The sequence below is a fragment of the Zootoca vivipara genome, chromosome 7 (assembly GCF_963506605.1).
Source record: "Zootoca vivipara chromosome 7, rZooViv1.1, whole genome shotgun sequence".
NCBI classification, from domain to species: Eukaryota; Metazoa; Chordata; class Lepidosauria; order Squamata; family Lacertidae; genus Zootoca; species Zootoca vivipara.
The window spans coordinates 27,115,659-27,130,350 of record NC_083282.1 but is presented as its reverse complement, the minus strand read 5'-3'; the positions used below and the strand labels follow the sequence as shown (position 1 = coordinate 27,130,350).

Here is a 14,692-nt window from a genome sequence, read left to right as displayed (position 1 = left end):
AATGATGTGATTACATGTGTGCAAATGTGATGTAGCAAGAGCAGACCCTCCAAGTGTCCCAATTTTCCAGGGACAGTCCTGGATTTACAGAAGCCGTCCCGGATTCCGATTCGATACCAGAATGTGCTGCTTTTCCTTCCCTATTTTCACCAGAGAAATGTTGGAGGATGTGCAAGTGATCCCTTACTGCTAGCTCCAGATTTGAGCAAGCCCTGAGCAAAATGGCCAGCGTTGCCACAGGAGGATAGGGGGCAAGCAAGACGAATGCTGCTGGACTGATGCAAATTTAGTCAGAGAATTTTGCTGTTGTTTAGTCATCGGGGTCACGTTTTCCTGGCTACAGCAAAAAATAACGTGCTGCTTCTCCACATTCCATGTAGTATGGATTGGTGATGGGCTATTGTGCTACACCTGATGTAGCAAGCCAGGTTGTGGGCCCAGGTTATGAGTGCCCATTACAAAAGGGGGGGGGGAGTTTGAGAAGCTCAGGAGGGAAAAGTACCTCCTGTGATAGATGCTTCACTCTTTAGCATTTGTTTTTATTTGTTCAGACAGCTTATGTATATGCCACTTACATTTTTATCAATTTTGAATTTTGAAATCTGGAATTTTGAATTTTGAAATCTGTTGCTTTAAATCACACAAGTTCTATGTGTAATTCTTATAAATATTAGTATGTGTGAGAGAGCTGCTTTACATACACAGAAGGAAATGTAGACACCTCAAGGAATTGACCGTTTCATATTTTTAATTAAACACTTAGCATGAATTTAGAGCCTATCATGTCTGGGTGATGATAAGCTTAATAAACTACATAATACGTAGACACCTGCCCTGGTGCTAAGTAGCACCAGTAGCACTTTTAAAATGCAGGCAGTGTGACGGTGTTGTATGGCAAATAAAAAAACAGGTCTTGTTGGAATCTATGCTCATGTTTTTCAAGTTCATCAACTTTTGTAATCCACCAAAATGCAAAACTACTTTCAGGAAAGAACTTTACAACTACGTAAGTATAAAAGGGAAATAGCTGAAAATGAAAATATTATACATTTCCTCTTTTATGAAGATACTTGCAATAAAACAAGCAGTAAATTCAACTGCAGCAGCAGATCACAGGAAAGGACACTGATCATTTGTTGCCTGAAATTACTGACTCTTCTGTCTATTCTCTATAAGTACACTTTTCCAGACATCCTAGTAACTTTTAATTAAAGGAAAGGTAACTCAAGTGTCCTTGTAGTCTGCTGGGACCCTAGACAGACCAATTGTTCCCCTGCTTTTATAGATTTGGGTGGGGGGACGTGTCTCCACACTTTGCGTATCCACTGAACTAAACATGTCTATAATTACTGGTAAATGCAGGTTGAGTTCTGGCAGTGCAGATTTAGCTCTACACACTCCTTTACTTCCAGTCTCAAGAGCCTATGCAATAGTAAGGAACACTTTTATGTAGTCCTACAGCCTAGTGTTCTGTCTAAACACTGCCAAAGAAGAGGAAATGCTTCCCCCCCCCCCAAAGGACACATTAGCATGTGCTAATTTATATGTGTAGATGCAAATTCAGAAACCCATTAGTCATTTAAAGTTAAACAGAAACACAACACAGCTCACTTTATTGGGGAAGTATGTGACCACATAACCAGCTCAATCTGCTACAGTATTCTGGTTCTGTTTATGGAAAACATCAAGCCCCCTGCTCTTCCTTCTTATGGTTCCTCGTCTTTAAATTGGCCTTGGGCTGGACAGCCCTTCAAATCAATAGCACTTTCAAATAAATGGCTGTATTCTGTAAAGTTCAGAGCACATATTCTGGTGTTGATCTCTGCTCAGCCTATGTCTCATCACTAACCCAAAATTGCTTGACGTTTGTTGTATCAGGTAACAATGCTAATTAATTACTGGATTGTTAAATAGCATGTATTGTATGGCGCCCTAGGAGTGTATTTTTTATTTACTTCTTAAGTGCACATTGTTGCAAGTTTCATGAGATGGGGTGGGCCAGATGGCAACTTGATGGGTCCCTGGCGCACTCAAGGATGAATGGGTAGAAAACTGTGGTGTTCATTCATTTTAATGAGACTTGTATGTGTGGAACTGTGCACACACACATTAGGATTGCTGCCCGCTTCTAAATATATTATCATAAATTGTTGGGTAAAATGTCACATGCTAGGATTTTGTCCCAACAAGAATAATGGAATTTCACCCTAATTGCCGCTTTAAATCTAACAATGTATTTTAAATGTTGTGAGGGTTTTTTTTGGAGGAGGGGATAGGTTGTTTGCCTGAATCCCTTCTAATTCCCAGATCCAGCAAGGATTTCAATTATTGCAGGCTTCCTCAACCTCAGCCCTCCAGATGTTTTTGAGACTACAATTCCCATCATCCCTGACCACTGATCCTGCTAGCTAGGGGTCATGGGAGTTGTAGGCCAAAAAACATATGGAGGGCCAAGGTTGAGGAAGCCTGAATTATTGGAATAGCCGGGCCAGCTTCTTGGTGACAGCATAATTCCTTCCAGTAGCACCTACGAGACCAACTACCGGTAAGTTAGTATGAGCTTTTGTGTGCATGCACACTTGTCCTTAAGGGAACATAAGGTAGTGGCTCTGTGCCAAAGGGCTCCCTCAACTGGTTGGTAGCTAGAAGAACAAAATCAGAGTGAGTTGTGTATGTGAGCAGAGGGCTGGGGCCTCTGATGGACATTGAATCACAGAATAGTTGAGTTGGAAGGGACACCAAGGGTCATCTAGTTGAACCCCCTGCAATGCAGAAATTTCAACTTAAAGCATCCATGATTTCTGCTGGAATCTAATTCTGCTGTGCCTATGAACACCTTCTTGGGGTGGTCATGGTTTAAGCTCAGGTTGTATAAATGTGCAAATACTGTAAACCATATATCCTTAAGATACATTCTGCATCTTTTCTATCTCTAAGGATTGCCCTTGGCGTCATTTCGCGCATGCGCAAAGTGTCTTCCACGCCTAACTCGTCCTGCCGGGCGAGGCTTGACGGCTCTGAGCATGCGCTTAGCACCCTTTTACTTCCCCCCTACCCCGAAAGTTTTAAATGTAACGATTTCGGAACGTTGCGGTAAAGCACACACAGCCCTCCTGATAATCTCCCATTTTACTTACGCTCCCCTACGAAAAACAACTTTGTCTCAGCCTTCGCATAATGCGCAGGCTCAGAGTCGCGCGTATAGAACGCTGTGACTCAGGTACGTTAAAAATCCGAAAATAGATGCGGCGGTTGCCCGCTTGCGCACGCGCACTCACGCGAGCCTGTCGCGGGGGGGGGGTGAGCCCGGAAGAGGAAGTGGAAGAGCGGGGTGAAAGGTCAGTGGCTGAGGGAGACAGCATGGCCGGCATCCCGGGGAAAGGGAAGAAGCGGCAGAAGGAGCAGCACGATGCTGAGAGATCCAGCGAAGGGCTTGGCCCTGAGGGGGGACAAGGCAGCGGCCCCGAGCAGGGCCAGGTCGTGTTCCCGCCGTCTTTCAGCGTCTCGGAAATCAAGAACAAGCAGCGGCGTCATTTCATGTTTCTGCGCTGGAAGCAGCAGCAAAGGAAGGTGCGAGTTGAGGGAGGGAGGTTGGGAAGGGTGGTCGCTGGCAGATAATCTTCGCAGGTGCTCGGAGTTTGGGGAGCCTGAAATGAGGAGGGGGAGGGATGGTTGGGAGCGTTAGACGTGAGGACGTTTAAACACGTGGGTGTGTTTTTTGGGATGAAATATTAACAAAATACCGAGACTGGGACAGGGAGATGCTTCGTCTTTAGGATCGTGAGAGGGACCTGGAGGTACTGTACGCCTTTTCGTTTGATTTCGGCCCGTCAGACCCAATTTCAAGTGCCCACTCAGGCAAAAACTCAAATCGATGGGCTGGGCAAGTCAGTTCCCTCAGATTGAGCCACAGGGTGACTGGGGGGAAGAAAATGGGATAACACTACTGTGCACATCTTGGAAGAGAGGTAGGGAAGAACTGGGGCAAGTTCTTCTGGCTTTAAAACTTATTGTTGAGAACAGTGTGTTGAGGTTTTTATCTCATCTATGTGATCAGTACCTGAACTTCTATATATACTAGCTTTGCTATCGTTCGTGAGAAGGATGTGCCTGTTCGTTCATTCTTAGTTCCCAAGTTTATCAGCACATTTTCTTTTCTTTCTTTCCTCCCTGTATGGTCCAGGAGAAATTAGCCATTAAGAAAAAGAGAAAAAAGGAGCGAGAAGCACTTGGAGACAAGGTAAAGGGGAAGAAATAGGAATTTAATGTGTCTTAATATGTACTTTTTTATTAATAAAAGTAAATGTTCATTGACATGCAACTGACTTTGTATAGTTTATTTTCTCTTGTACAGTGAATTACTGATACGTGTACATTTGTTGAAGCAAGTGGTCTTAGAAAACATTCTCGCCATTGGGTGCAATACCATTAGATAGATAGGTTATGTGACTGTGGGGACTCCGTGAAATACTAGACCTGGAGGGGCCTTCATAGCCTATTTAGTCCAACCTCCTACTCAGTGCAGGAAATTAGAACTAGAGCATCCCCAACAGATGGCTGCCCAGTCTGAGCTTGAAAGTGGAGAGCCCAGTACTGCTCTAGATAACTGATTTCATCATCAAATTGCCCTCTACTCTGTTAACCAAACTGTACCCCCCATAACACAAACACACACAATGTTTTCACATTATGGATTCACACCATCCGTAACATAGAGGTGATAATACTATTCTGCCTTACATGGATACTATTGCAAATAATAACATCTTCCAGGCTTGAGGGAAGCTCCAATGAAGAGTTGTTGAATGGGAGCTCCTTGGTATGTGTATGAATGGTGAAGGGTAGCAGCAGTTCCATTATTTGCAATATGTGACTGTAAGCACCCACAATTTGCCCACAAAGCCCTGGCATAGTGTTGCTCCTGGGTGTTGTGGGGAATTGAAAATGGTTGACAGCAGTTGTCCCCTGCTAGATAAAAACTTAATGGGAAAATGTGGGTGTGGGTCGATAGACCCAAAGCATGAGAGCCTTCAACTCTGGTAAAGGGACCCCTAACCATTAGGTCCAGTTGCGGATGACTCTGGGGTTGAGATGCTCATCTCACTTTACTGGCCGAGGGAGCCGGTGTACAGCTTCCAGGTCATGTGGCCAGCATGACTAAGCCGCTTCTGGCGAACCAGAGCAGCGCACGGAAACGCCGTTCACCTTTCTGACAGAACGGTACCTATTTATCTCCTTACACTTCGTGCTTTCGAACTGCTAGGTTGGCAGGAGCTGGGACCGAACAATGGGAGCTCACCCCGTCATGGGGATTCGAATCGCAGACCTTCTGATCGGCAAGCCCTAGGCTCTGGTTTAACCTACAGCGCCACCAACTCTGGTAGACCCTTGACAGTGGGTTTGAGTACTGGTCTGCAGCTGCAGGACTTTGAAAATATGCAATGTGATAACCAAATACTAAGGTGGTGTTGCCATTTTGCTAGCCTTTTCATGCATTACAGAAGTACTGTATTAGTGAATTTTATGCTGTTGTAAGAAAAACAGTTTTGGAGCACAACCACTGCTTGCTTGTATGCAAATGTAATACATTTTAGTAATTGCAGAATTTTGATAATTTCTATAGTTATAATTCTGGTTAAAACCCTTAAACATTCAGAAGTTATTAAAATTGATTACACTTGATGTGAGCACATTGTTTTGAGTAGCTAATAGAAACTTAGCTACTTTGCGGTACAGTTTTAGAGGACAGTTACGTTTTTGGTGTTAGTACATTTTGGCTAGAGGAGGTCCTAGTAACTTTCTTTCTACCACCAGACTTAATCAACACACTTAACACAGTCTGTGGAATGCTCTTCGCAGGGAGCTTCATTATACACCTTTAGGCGCCCGGCAAGAAGTTCCTTTTTAACCAGGCCTTTGGTTGATTTGATTGACATCCTATGTCCTTTTAAAATGGGGGTGGGTGGGGTTGTTGGGCTGTTGTTTGTATTTTGATTATATATATATATATTGTTTTATATTTTGATTTTGTTCTGTGAACCGCCCTGAGACCTCCGGGTATAAGGCGGTATATAAATTCAGTAAATGCTATAATAATATTTTTATTTTAAAAATCTACTGGAGCAGTTGTTGGAAAAAGAGATGACATGAATATTTATTTATATTATTTTTATTTCTTACAGGCACCACCAAAGCCGGTACCAAAGACAATTGAAAACCAGCGTGTATATGATGAAACCACAGTTGATCCAAACGATGAAGAGGTAGCACTATTTGAGAAAACTATGGTTTCCCTTAATATGTGCCAATGTCGAATAACATTTCCCTTACGTATATTCTGAATAGTTTTTGCATGATTACATTTAATAAATAACCAAAGTAGACGGATGTGGATAAAAGTATTTTAATTCCTTTTTTTCTGTTTTGTAATAGGCCATTAATAGCCTTAGGTTACTGATCAAATATTAAATTTTCAAGCTGGTAGAGCCTATTTCTCAATAAAATATTAAACACTGGGTTTTTCTTTTGCAAGATAAAGCAAGTTTCCCTAAGATTTTTCTCAGAAGGCCCCAGGTCAATCTCTGAAATCTAAAGTGATCTGAAAGCAGAAGGTGTGAAAGATTGGAGAGCTGCTGCAAGTTAGATAAGATAATACCAATTTAGATGGGCACACACAGTCTGACCTGGCTTAAGGCAGCCTTGTATGGTCCTGTCTTGAAAATATACCTGAAGTATCTGCCTGACGGTAGATTAAAAGAAGTACCTCTGATCCTTATGTTGCAACCTTATTTTAAAGGGCCTCATATGTGTTGCTTAATATTTAAAGATTGTTATCCAAATGTCTACAAGTATATGTATTTTTCTGGTATGAAATGATTACTGGCTGTTAACTCTCCCAAATTGAAGGTTTTGATTTTTAGCGTCATCAATGCAATATTTATCATTTTATATTTCCAGGTTACTTTGGATGAAGCTACAGATGAATTTGCACCCTATTTCAACAGGCAGACGGTTCCAAAGATTCTTATCACAACATCTGACAGGCCCCGTGGGGTAAAAAAAAACTTTTAAATAAAATAAATAGAAAGATGGTAAAAGCTTGTTACACCTAGCTTATACGTAAGGTCAGGAGGCATAATATTGCAGGATTGTTTATTTGCTCTAGATTTCTTATCTGTTTGTAAACTATAATGTGTATGATCTACTGCCAGTTTCTTCTTTTTAAAGAAGAATGACGCACAATAATCTACAGCATCCAGTTACTGTTTTCTTGAACATTTATTTACTCCAGCCACATTCAATTCAAATGTTTGGTCAGACACGCACAGAAAATGGAGTGGCATTCTTCTGGCACATCAGAATTCCCCAGTTGGGCCTTCCTTCATATTTTGTAGAGAGTGCATGCTGGAATTTAATGTGGCTACAGTGCATAAATTTAAGAATTGATTCAGGACAATCATGATTTTTAATAATAATAATAATAATAATAATAATAATAATAATAATAATAATAAATTTTTATTTATACCCTGCCCTCCCCAGTCAAAAACTGGGCTCAGGGCGGCTGACACCAACAGAACCACAATAAAACATAAAAACAATTAATTAAAATACAGATTAAAATACAGTATTAAAATTTAAAGTGCAGCCTCATTTCAAGTAGGCCATAAATCCAAGCCATGAGGGAGAAAACACAGGGGTCAGGCTGAGTCTAACCCAAAGGCCAGGCGGAACAGCTCTGTCTTGCAGGCCCTGCGGAAAGATGACAAATCCCGCAGGGCCCTGGTCTCCTGGGAAAGAGCGTTCCACCAGGTTGGGGCCAGTACTGAAAAGGCCCTGGCTCTAGTAGAGGCCAATCTAGCCATCTTATGACTCGGGATCTCCAGAATATTATTATTTGTGGACCTTAAGGTCCTCCGCGGGGCATACCAGGAGAGGCGGTCCCGTAGGTTTAATTATATATATATATAATTATATTATATTATATTATATATATATATATATATATATATATATATATATATATATATATATATATAATGTTTAATTATACACATTTCCATATAACCTTAAAAACTGAAGTGCAATAACCCATTCACAAAAATCATGTTTGAAGAAAAACTCTTAAAATATTTGGTGGCTATAATGGAAGAATAACTTGATATAATTTTTTTAGCCAAGATATCAGAATTAATTGGTTATCTGCTGTGTTTTCCTCCAGAATTATCTCACTCAACAAAGTCTTTTGCATAAACATTTTTCTTTCTTTTTTTGCAGAGAACTGTGAGATTCTGTGAACAGTTATCAACTTGTATTCCGAATTCACATGTTTACTATCGAAGAGGACTGGCTCTAAAAAGAATTATTCCACAGTGTATCTCGAGGGACTTCACAGATCTGATTGTTATTAATGAAGATCGTAAAGTACCAAGTATCCTTCACATATGAGAGACTCTCTTTTATACAGTAGTTACTGTACTGCTACTGTTGACGATTGCTGTCCTTGGCAAGACAGACAATAATAATGAGAGCACAATTAGATTATAAGCAAAAACAGCATTTTAGTGGTCCTTAAGGGTGTGCATGTATGATATGTAATGTGGAAACTGCAGTTTTGCATAAAGTATAGAATGGTAAGTGCAATAATTATTACTCTTGCGCTGGATAGTCTGTCACTATTTTAAGTTTCTACAGAAGCTGCCTTTGAACCGAGTGCTTTTATTTGAAAATTGTTTAATTGTGTTTGTCTTTTTTAAAAATAATAATATTTTTTTATTGAATTTTCAAATTATAACCACAAATTTTCCACAAATCTTAAACAATTTATATATCCATATATCCATATTTTCCCCTCTCCCCTCTTTGGCTTCCCCCATGTTTCCGTATTGATTTATTAAACAATTTCTATACCCTGATGGTTTTACCTCTTATATAGTTGTGAAAGTTTAGTCAAAACCTGCCAATGAGTCCAAATCTTTATACTGTCTTTTTATATAGTTTATAAATGGTTCCCACTCCTTTTTGAAATCAATGTTGTCTCCGCCTGCAGGAATGGCGGACCTGTTTTCCATCTCTCTGACCTTCGTAAGGAATTTGGCGGTTGCTAGGGGAGTAAATGGCAACCCCCTACCCTCTCCGGGGGTTACGGAGAGGGGCCGTTGGCCCGCGATGCCCCCAGACCCACTCCGACTGTTTTTGGAGTGGGGGGAGCTTGGGCTGAGCACTTACGAGGGCCAGGACTCCCGGACGCTAATCTGCATGGCGGGGATTTCCATGGTTAAAGAAGATAATTAGGCTTAAATCTATGGACATACTTCAGAAGGAGGGGAAGAAGCGCTGTTTACTGCTGAGAAATTTATGCTGCTGAAAGGAGAGGAGTCAAAGATTGTACTGCATCTGGAAGAAGGATTGATGGGGACGGAGCGATAAGGGAAGCGAGTTTTTATTTTTTTTCCCTTCATATTGTTGCCTTGTACCTTCCCGGACGCGATGTCCTGGCTTGTTTGGAGTGAAAGAGAAGCAAAAGACTGTGTGAGTTGAACTTTATAACTGTTGTTACTGAGCATATTTTTTTTAAAGATGTGGAGTTGCCGATGAGAAAAGCCTCCCCCTAGTTGGGCGGAAGGAGTTCTGGACGCGCTCGGAGGATTTATGAGTTGTGACGCACTTTAAATTGGAGCAGCGACCTGAAGCTAAGTTCAGCTATAGGGCAAGGAGATCCATTAATTTACCAAGAGTTTATGGTTTGATGTTTGGGTCTCCTGCCTGAAAAAGCTGTAAATTCTATAATGATCGTGAATCTTCATGGCTATGAGAGAAAGCGAAAGTGATTTGAGCTTTTTGAGATGGCGCTGCTTCGGGCTGCTTCGACGCAACAAGGAGCTCCATTAAGAAGATTTATGGGGAGGCTGGACTGATTAACTCACACAGGAGAAAGAACATCTGTGAAACGTTGTTTGATATTTATCTCAGCGGCTGGGAAACAATCGGATGAAAGTGGAAAACATCTATGTGACTGTAAGGGGAAGATCTGGATTATTATGAACTTGGAGGACGATTTGAACTTTAGAAAAAAGACGGCAGTGGACAGTTGCGAGGAATTCCCAATTTCTTGAAGCATGGGAACCCAAATAAAAAATTCTTTAGATGATTTGGCATAACATTCGGTTTGATTGATATATATATGTGTATAATTTGAAATATTGAATGTGATATAATTGGTTTTAATTGGAAAATTAATAAAAATATTTTTTAAAAAAAGAAAAAGAAATCAATGTTGTCTCTCTCATGTATCCTCTCTGTCAACTTAGGCAGTTCCACGTAGTCTAGGTGTCGGCAACCTTTTCTTCCTGTGAGCTGGAAGATTCCCACGGACTGTCTGTGGGCCGGACAAGGGCCGTACAGGCACAGAAGCCATTTCTGGTGGCGCTGCGGACATTTTGGAAATGGGCAGCCAGCACCGGAAATTGCTTCTGCGGCTGTGCAGAAGCGATTTCCGGTGCTGCTCGGCGAGTCCCCGCGCTGCGCTGGTTTACTGCAGCGCGCAGGGGACTTGCCAAGCGGGCAGCTCGGTTCATGGGCAGCCCGTGGGCCGGATAAACGGCCTCCATGGACCGGAGGTTGCCGATGCCTGGCGTACAGCATATCCTTGGCTTGCCATTCTTCCTTTGTTGGTGTTTTCGTGTTCATGCACACTTCTTCAGTGTATCTCAAGAAGTATGCATGCACATGAAAGCTCATACCCATGACAAACTTAGTTGGTCTCTAAGGTGCTACTGGAAGGAATTTTTTTATTTTGTTTCAAGTATGGCAGACCAGCACGGCTACCTACCTGTAACTTTCTAATTGTGTTTGTCTTAACTGTTGGAATAGATGGGCTTGTGTTAAGTCACTTGCCTGAAGGTCCAACTGCTCATTTTAGGATGAGTAGTGTTCGTCTGCGTAAAGAAATAAAGGTGAGTTTATTTTCACAAGCAGAGTCTTCCAACTTGTGTGACTGTGTGCTCAGTGTAATACTCTGATTTGTTCTAGCGAAAAGGAAAAGCTCCCTCAGAACATCAGCCTGAAATAATCCTGAACAACTTTACAACACGGTTGGGCCATTCCATTGGGCGGATGTTTGCTTCTTTATTCCCTCACGATCCTCAGTTCGTCGGTAGACAAGTAGCTACATTTCACAATCAGCGTGACTATATATTTTTCAGATTCCATAGGTGAGTGGAAACTTCTGTTATAAGGTATGAGAACTTACTGCGTTTGACATTTTTGCTAATGTTTCCTATAATCTTTTAAAGATACATCTTCAAAAATGAGAAAAGGGTGGCAATTCAAGAACTGGGCCCACGCTTTACCCTGAAATTAAGGTCTCTTCAAAAGGGAACGTTTGATTCTAAATTTGGCGAATATGAATGGATTCACAAGGTATTATATTTCAACAATCTCTTAACAATGAAGAATTCTGTATATGTAAGAAATGTCAAGAGGCTAGACAACATTTACAGGGTGCAAGTAGTAGTGCATTTAATTGGGTATGCAACTTCTTTCTTCTAAAAATATTTTAAAATACTTGAAATTGCCATTTCCATATTGCTTTTCCTGAATATGGAGTGACAGAGTTTTATATATTTAGCTTGGACAGCAGCCAGAATGCAAAGAGCCATGCATCTAGTTCAGGCATCCCCAAACTGCGGCCCTCCAGATGTTTTGGCCTACAACTCCCATGATCCCTAGCTAACAGGACCGGGTGGTCAGGAATGATGGGAATTGTAGTCCAAAACATCTGGAGGGCCGAAGTTTGGGGATGCCTGATCTAGTTCATGTGTTCTCTTTGTTCCATGGCAAAACCATATTTTTGGGTAGTTTCAAGGCTTTTTTTAAGGCATTGGATCAGCTGTTGAGAGAATTCCATCTTCCTCTGTGCAGTCTTTCATAACCAAGCCAGAAGTTTGCTTGTGAGGGCCTTATCCCTATCATTCATTGTACTCGCCAGCACCTTGTCCATTTGAGGCAATCCTGTTTTCAATTATGCTTGTTCCTAGGTACTATTTTAATGGACTTGTCCATAACAAAGTAAGCAGGGCAATTTGCCAAGCAAAAATAATTTACCTGGGAGTAAGGTCCATTGAACATGGCAAGCATGCACAGGTTCAGGCTGTTGGTCCCTAGTCCTGTGCCTTTTTTATTACTGTGGTCGGGGACAACCCCAGCTTTCTTTCTGCAGTTCCATGTTTAGAGCTGATGGGGCACACAGGCAGTTCCTATTAGGTGGTCACAGAAGCCCAGTAAAATTGTAGGGATTGTCCCTGCCACTTTACAACGCCAAACCGGGAGCAGGGACTTACTTAGGCATGTGCCAAAACAAGTCCTTTTTTGCCTACCAGTGTCAAAGTAAGATTTAGCTGCCAGCCCGAGTGCCATCATCTTGCCATCAGCCTCGGGCAGTGAAAGTCTTGGGCTAGCCCAGCCAGGAAGCACAAGCCAAATTATTTGATGACCTAAAGTGAGGCTGACTTTTAACTTTTGAAGTGCTTATGTGGCTACCTAAACCCCTTGTGAAACTATGCTTGGTATTTAGCATTCCTAACATGCAAAAAAAAAAAACCCTATTAAAATTGTTTAATATTTAATAATTTGTCTCTTACTCATGACTTCTTTATCTTTTAGCGCCGTGAAATGGACACAAGTCGAAGAAAATTCCACCTATAACAGACTAAAAATGTGAAACTGCTGTTTTATTTTCCGCTGAGTTTTCAGGAACACAGGGACTGCTAAGGAGTTGCCTCAAGTCTATTCTTGGTCTACACGGAAAAACCCCCAAATGACTATTTTTACCAAACTTTACATAAGCATCAGTCTAACTGTACCCATCTTCTTCAGTGCCTTGGGTACATTCCTCACATCACTGCTACTTTGTATGTGGCAGATTTCATGTTACAATAGCAAGAAAATGAATCATCTGCCAATCACTTTGTATTTAAGATATGAACATTCTTAGTCCTGTTCTTTGCAGAGGGTGTTTTGTTTCTAAAGAAGGCTGTTTTAGGAGTAGAATCCTGATACAGTACTCGGGTAACAGCACACATGCTAATTCAGTTGTTTATCAAGATCTGCTGTCAAAAGTAAAGTTTGTCAAACACCATTTTAAATAACTTGCAAGGGTTGTCTTGTATCTTAAATTACCGCAGCTGTTAACTTATATGGTCATGTATTCAGTGCTGATTAAGGTATGGAAATACAAGTCAAGTATTCCAAAAATCATAGAATCATAGAGTTGGAAGAGATCACAAGGGCCATCCAGTCCAACCCCCTGCCAAGCAGGAAACACCATCAAAGCATTCTTGACATATGCCTGTTAAGAATCCGCTTAAGACCTCCAAAGAAGGAGACTCCACCACACTCCTTGGTAGCAAATTCCACTGCCGAACAGCTCTTACTGTCAGGAAGTTCTTCCTAATGTTTAGGTGGAATCTTCTTTCTTGTAGTTTGAATCCATTGCTCCGTGTCCGCTTCTCTGGAGCAGCAGAAAACAACCTTTCTCCCTCCACTATATGACATCCTTTTATATATTTGAACATGGCTATCATATCACCCCTTAATCTTCTCTTCTCCAGGCTAAACAGGGCCTCTGTGTTTGAATTCTTCTTTCCAGTTTCCCATGGGCATCTGGTTGGCCACTGTGAGATAAGGATGCTGGACTGTGCTGCTGGTCTTACCCAGAAAGCTCACTTTTGTCCTAGATGCACTAACCCTAGGTTCTTCCCGCTTTTTAAGAGAACTAATACCTGCACCCGCAGCCTCTTACGGGTCTCCCCACCCACCCTCCATGACAGAAATTGGGAGAGGGTGTTCTCTTTCGTGGCACCGCGCCTGCAGCACGGTTGTTGGTTGCCAAGAGAGAGAAAACCTGAGCAGCGGGTTGCGTTCAGACGACCTCCTGTTATTCCCTGCGGGGACAGCCAGAAGATGCAGAGTTGGTCAAGCTGCTCAATGAGGGAGACTGCCAAATTCTCTGCCCCCTCTCTTCTTCCAAAGGGGGAAAGGGGAAGCCAATTGCTGTGGACCCTTGAGCTCAGAATAAACTGGAGTTCTGTCTGCCCCAGATATTAGAAGCACCCTCATGCCCCATGAATGGTCTTACTTCCCCCACAGAACCCTAGGAACTGTTTAAAGCTTCTTACAATATTGTTAGATCAGGGTTTCCCAAACTAGGTCTCCAGCTTTTTTGGACTACAGCTCCCATCACCCCTAGCTAGCAGGACCAGTGGTCAGGGACAATGGGAATTGTAGTTCAAAAACAGCTGGAGACCAGATTTTTATGGCCTTCTCAGAGTGTGCTAAGCAGGAGTGGTGGGATGACCTCCCACACTCCTTGAAGAAAATGTTTTGTTGGAAGTTCACCCTTCCAACAGGAGGTCATTCCAGGTTAATTGTGTTCATGTTCAAGTCAAATAACCAAAAGAGGGAAAGGTGGAGCTTTTGCTTGCTGACGCTTACTCAGGAAGCCTGCACTCTGATTGGCTTGGTAGTTCTGAGGGAGCTGTGCTTCTGGATGTTTCGTTCAGTGTCTCCCTGATATGTACAAGGCCTGTGCTAACAAAGAAAATCAAACCCACCCCCCATGTCATCTACGATACGTTGTCATGTCCAGCCTTGGATGTTTTCTGCTGCGCAGGGACAGCGGCTCTTAGGCTGG

At 42.0% G+C, this 14,692-nt stretch overlaps 1 protein-coding gene across 1 annotated transcript; it reads left to right on the top strand.

The window, feature by feature from the left end:
• The first annotated feature begins 3,338 nt into the window (after positions 1 to 3,338).
• On the top strand, positions 3,339 to 13,316 carry RPF1 (ribosome production factor 1 homolog). Its single transcript, XM_035123994.2, has 9 exons — positions 3,339 to 3,570; positions 4,184 to 4,240; positions 6,183 to 6,263; positions 6,958 to 7,053; positions 8,278 to 8,431; positions 10,873 to 10,955; positions 11,032 to 11,213; positions 11,295 to 11,421; positions 12,664 to 13,316. The coding sequence occupies exons 1-9, from the start codon at positions 3,361 to 3,363 to the stop codon at positions 12,703 to 12,705; spliced, it is 1,032 nt and encodes a 343-aa protein (XP_034979885.1). The 5' UTR covers positions 3,339 to 3,360; the 3' UTR covers positions 12,706 to 13,316.
• The last annotated feature ends 1,376 nt before the right edge of the window (positions 13,317 to 14,692 follow it).

What these genes read in the sequence shown, in the direction of transcription:
- RPF1 (XM_035123994.2), top strand. Translation starts at nt 3,361, where the DNA reads ATGGCCGGCATCCCGGGGAAAGGGAAGAAGCGGCAGAAGGAGCAGCAC. An exon ending in GGAAGCAGCAGCAAAGGAAG is followed by an intron (nt 3,571 to 4,183) that starts GTGCGAGTTGAG and finishes TGTATGGTCCAG; the next exon opens with GAGAAATTAGCCATTAAGAA. An exon ending in ATATTTTTCAGATTCCATAG is followed by an intron (nt 11,214 to 11,294) that starts GTGAGTGGAAAC and finishes AATCTTTTAAAG; the next exon opens with ATACATCTTCAAAAATGAGA.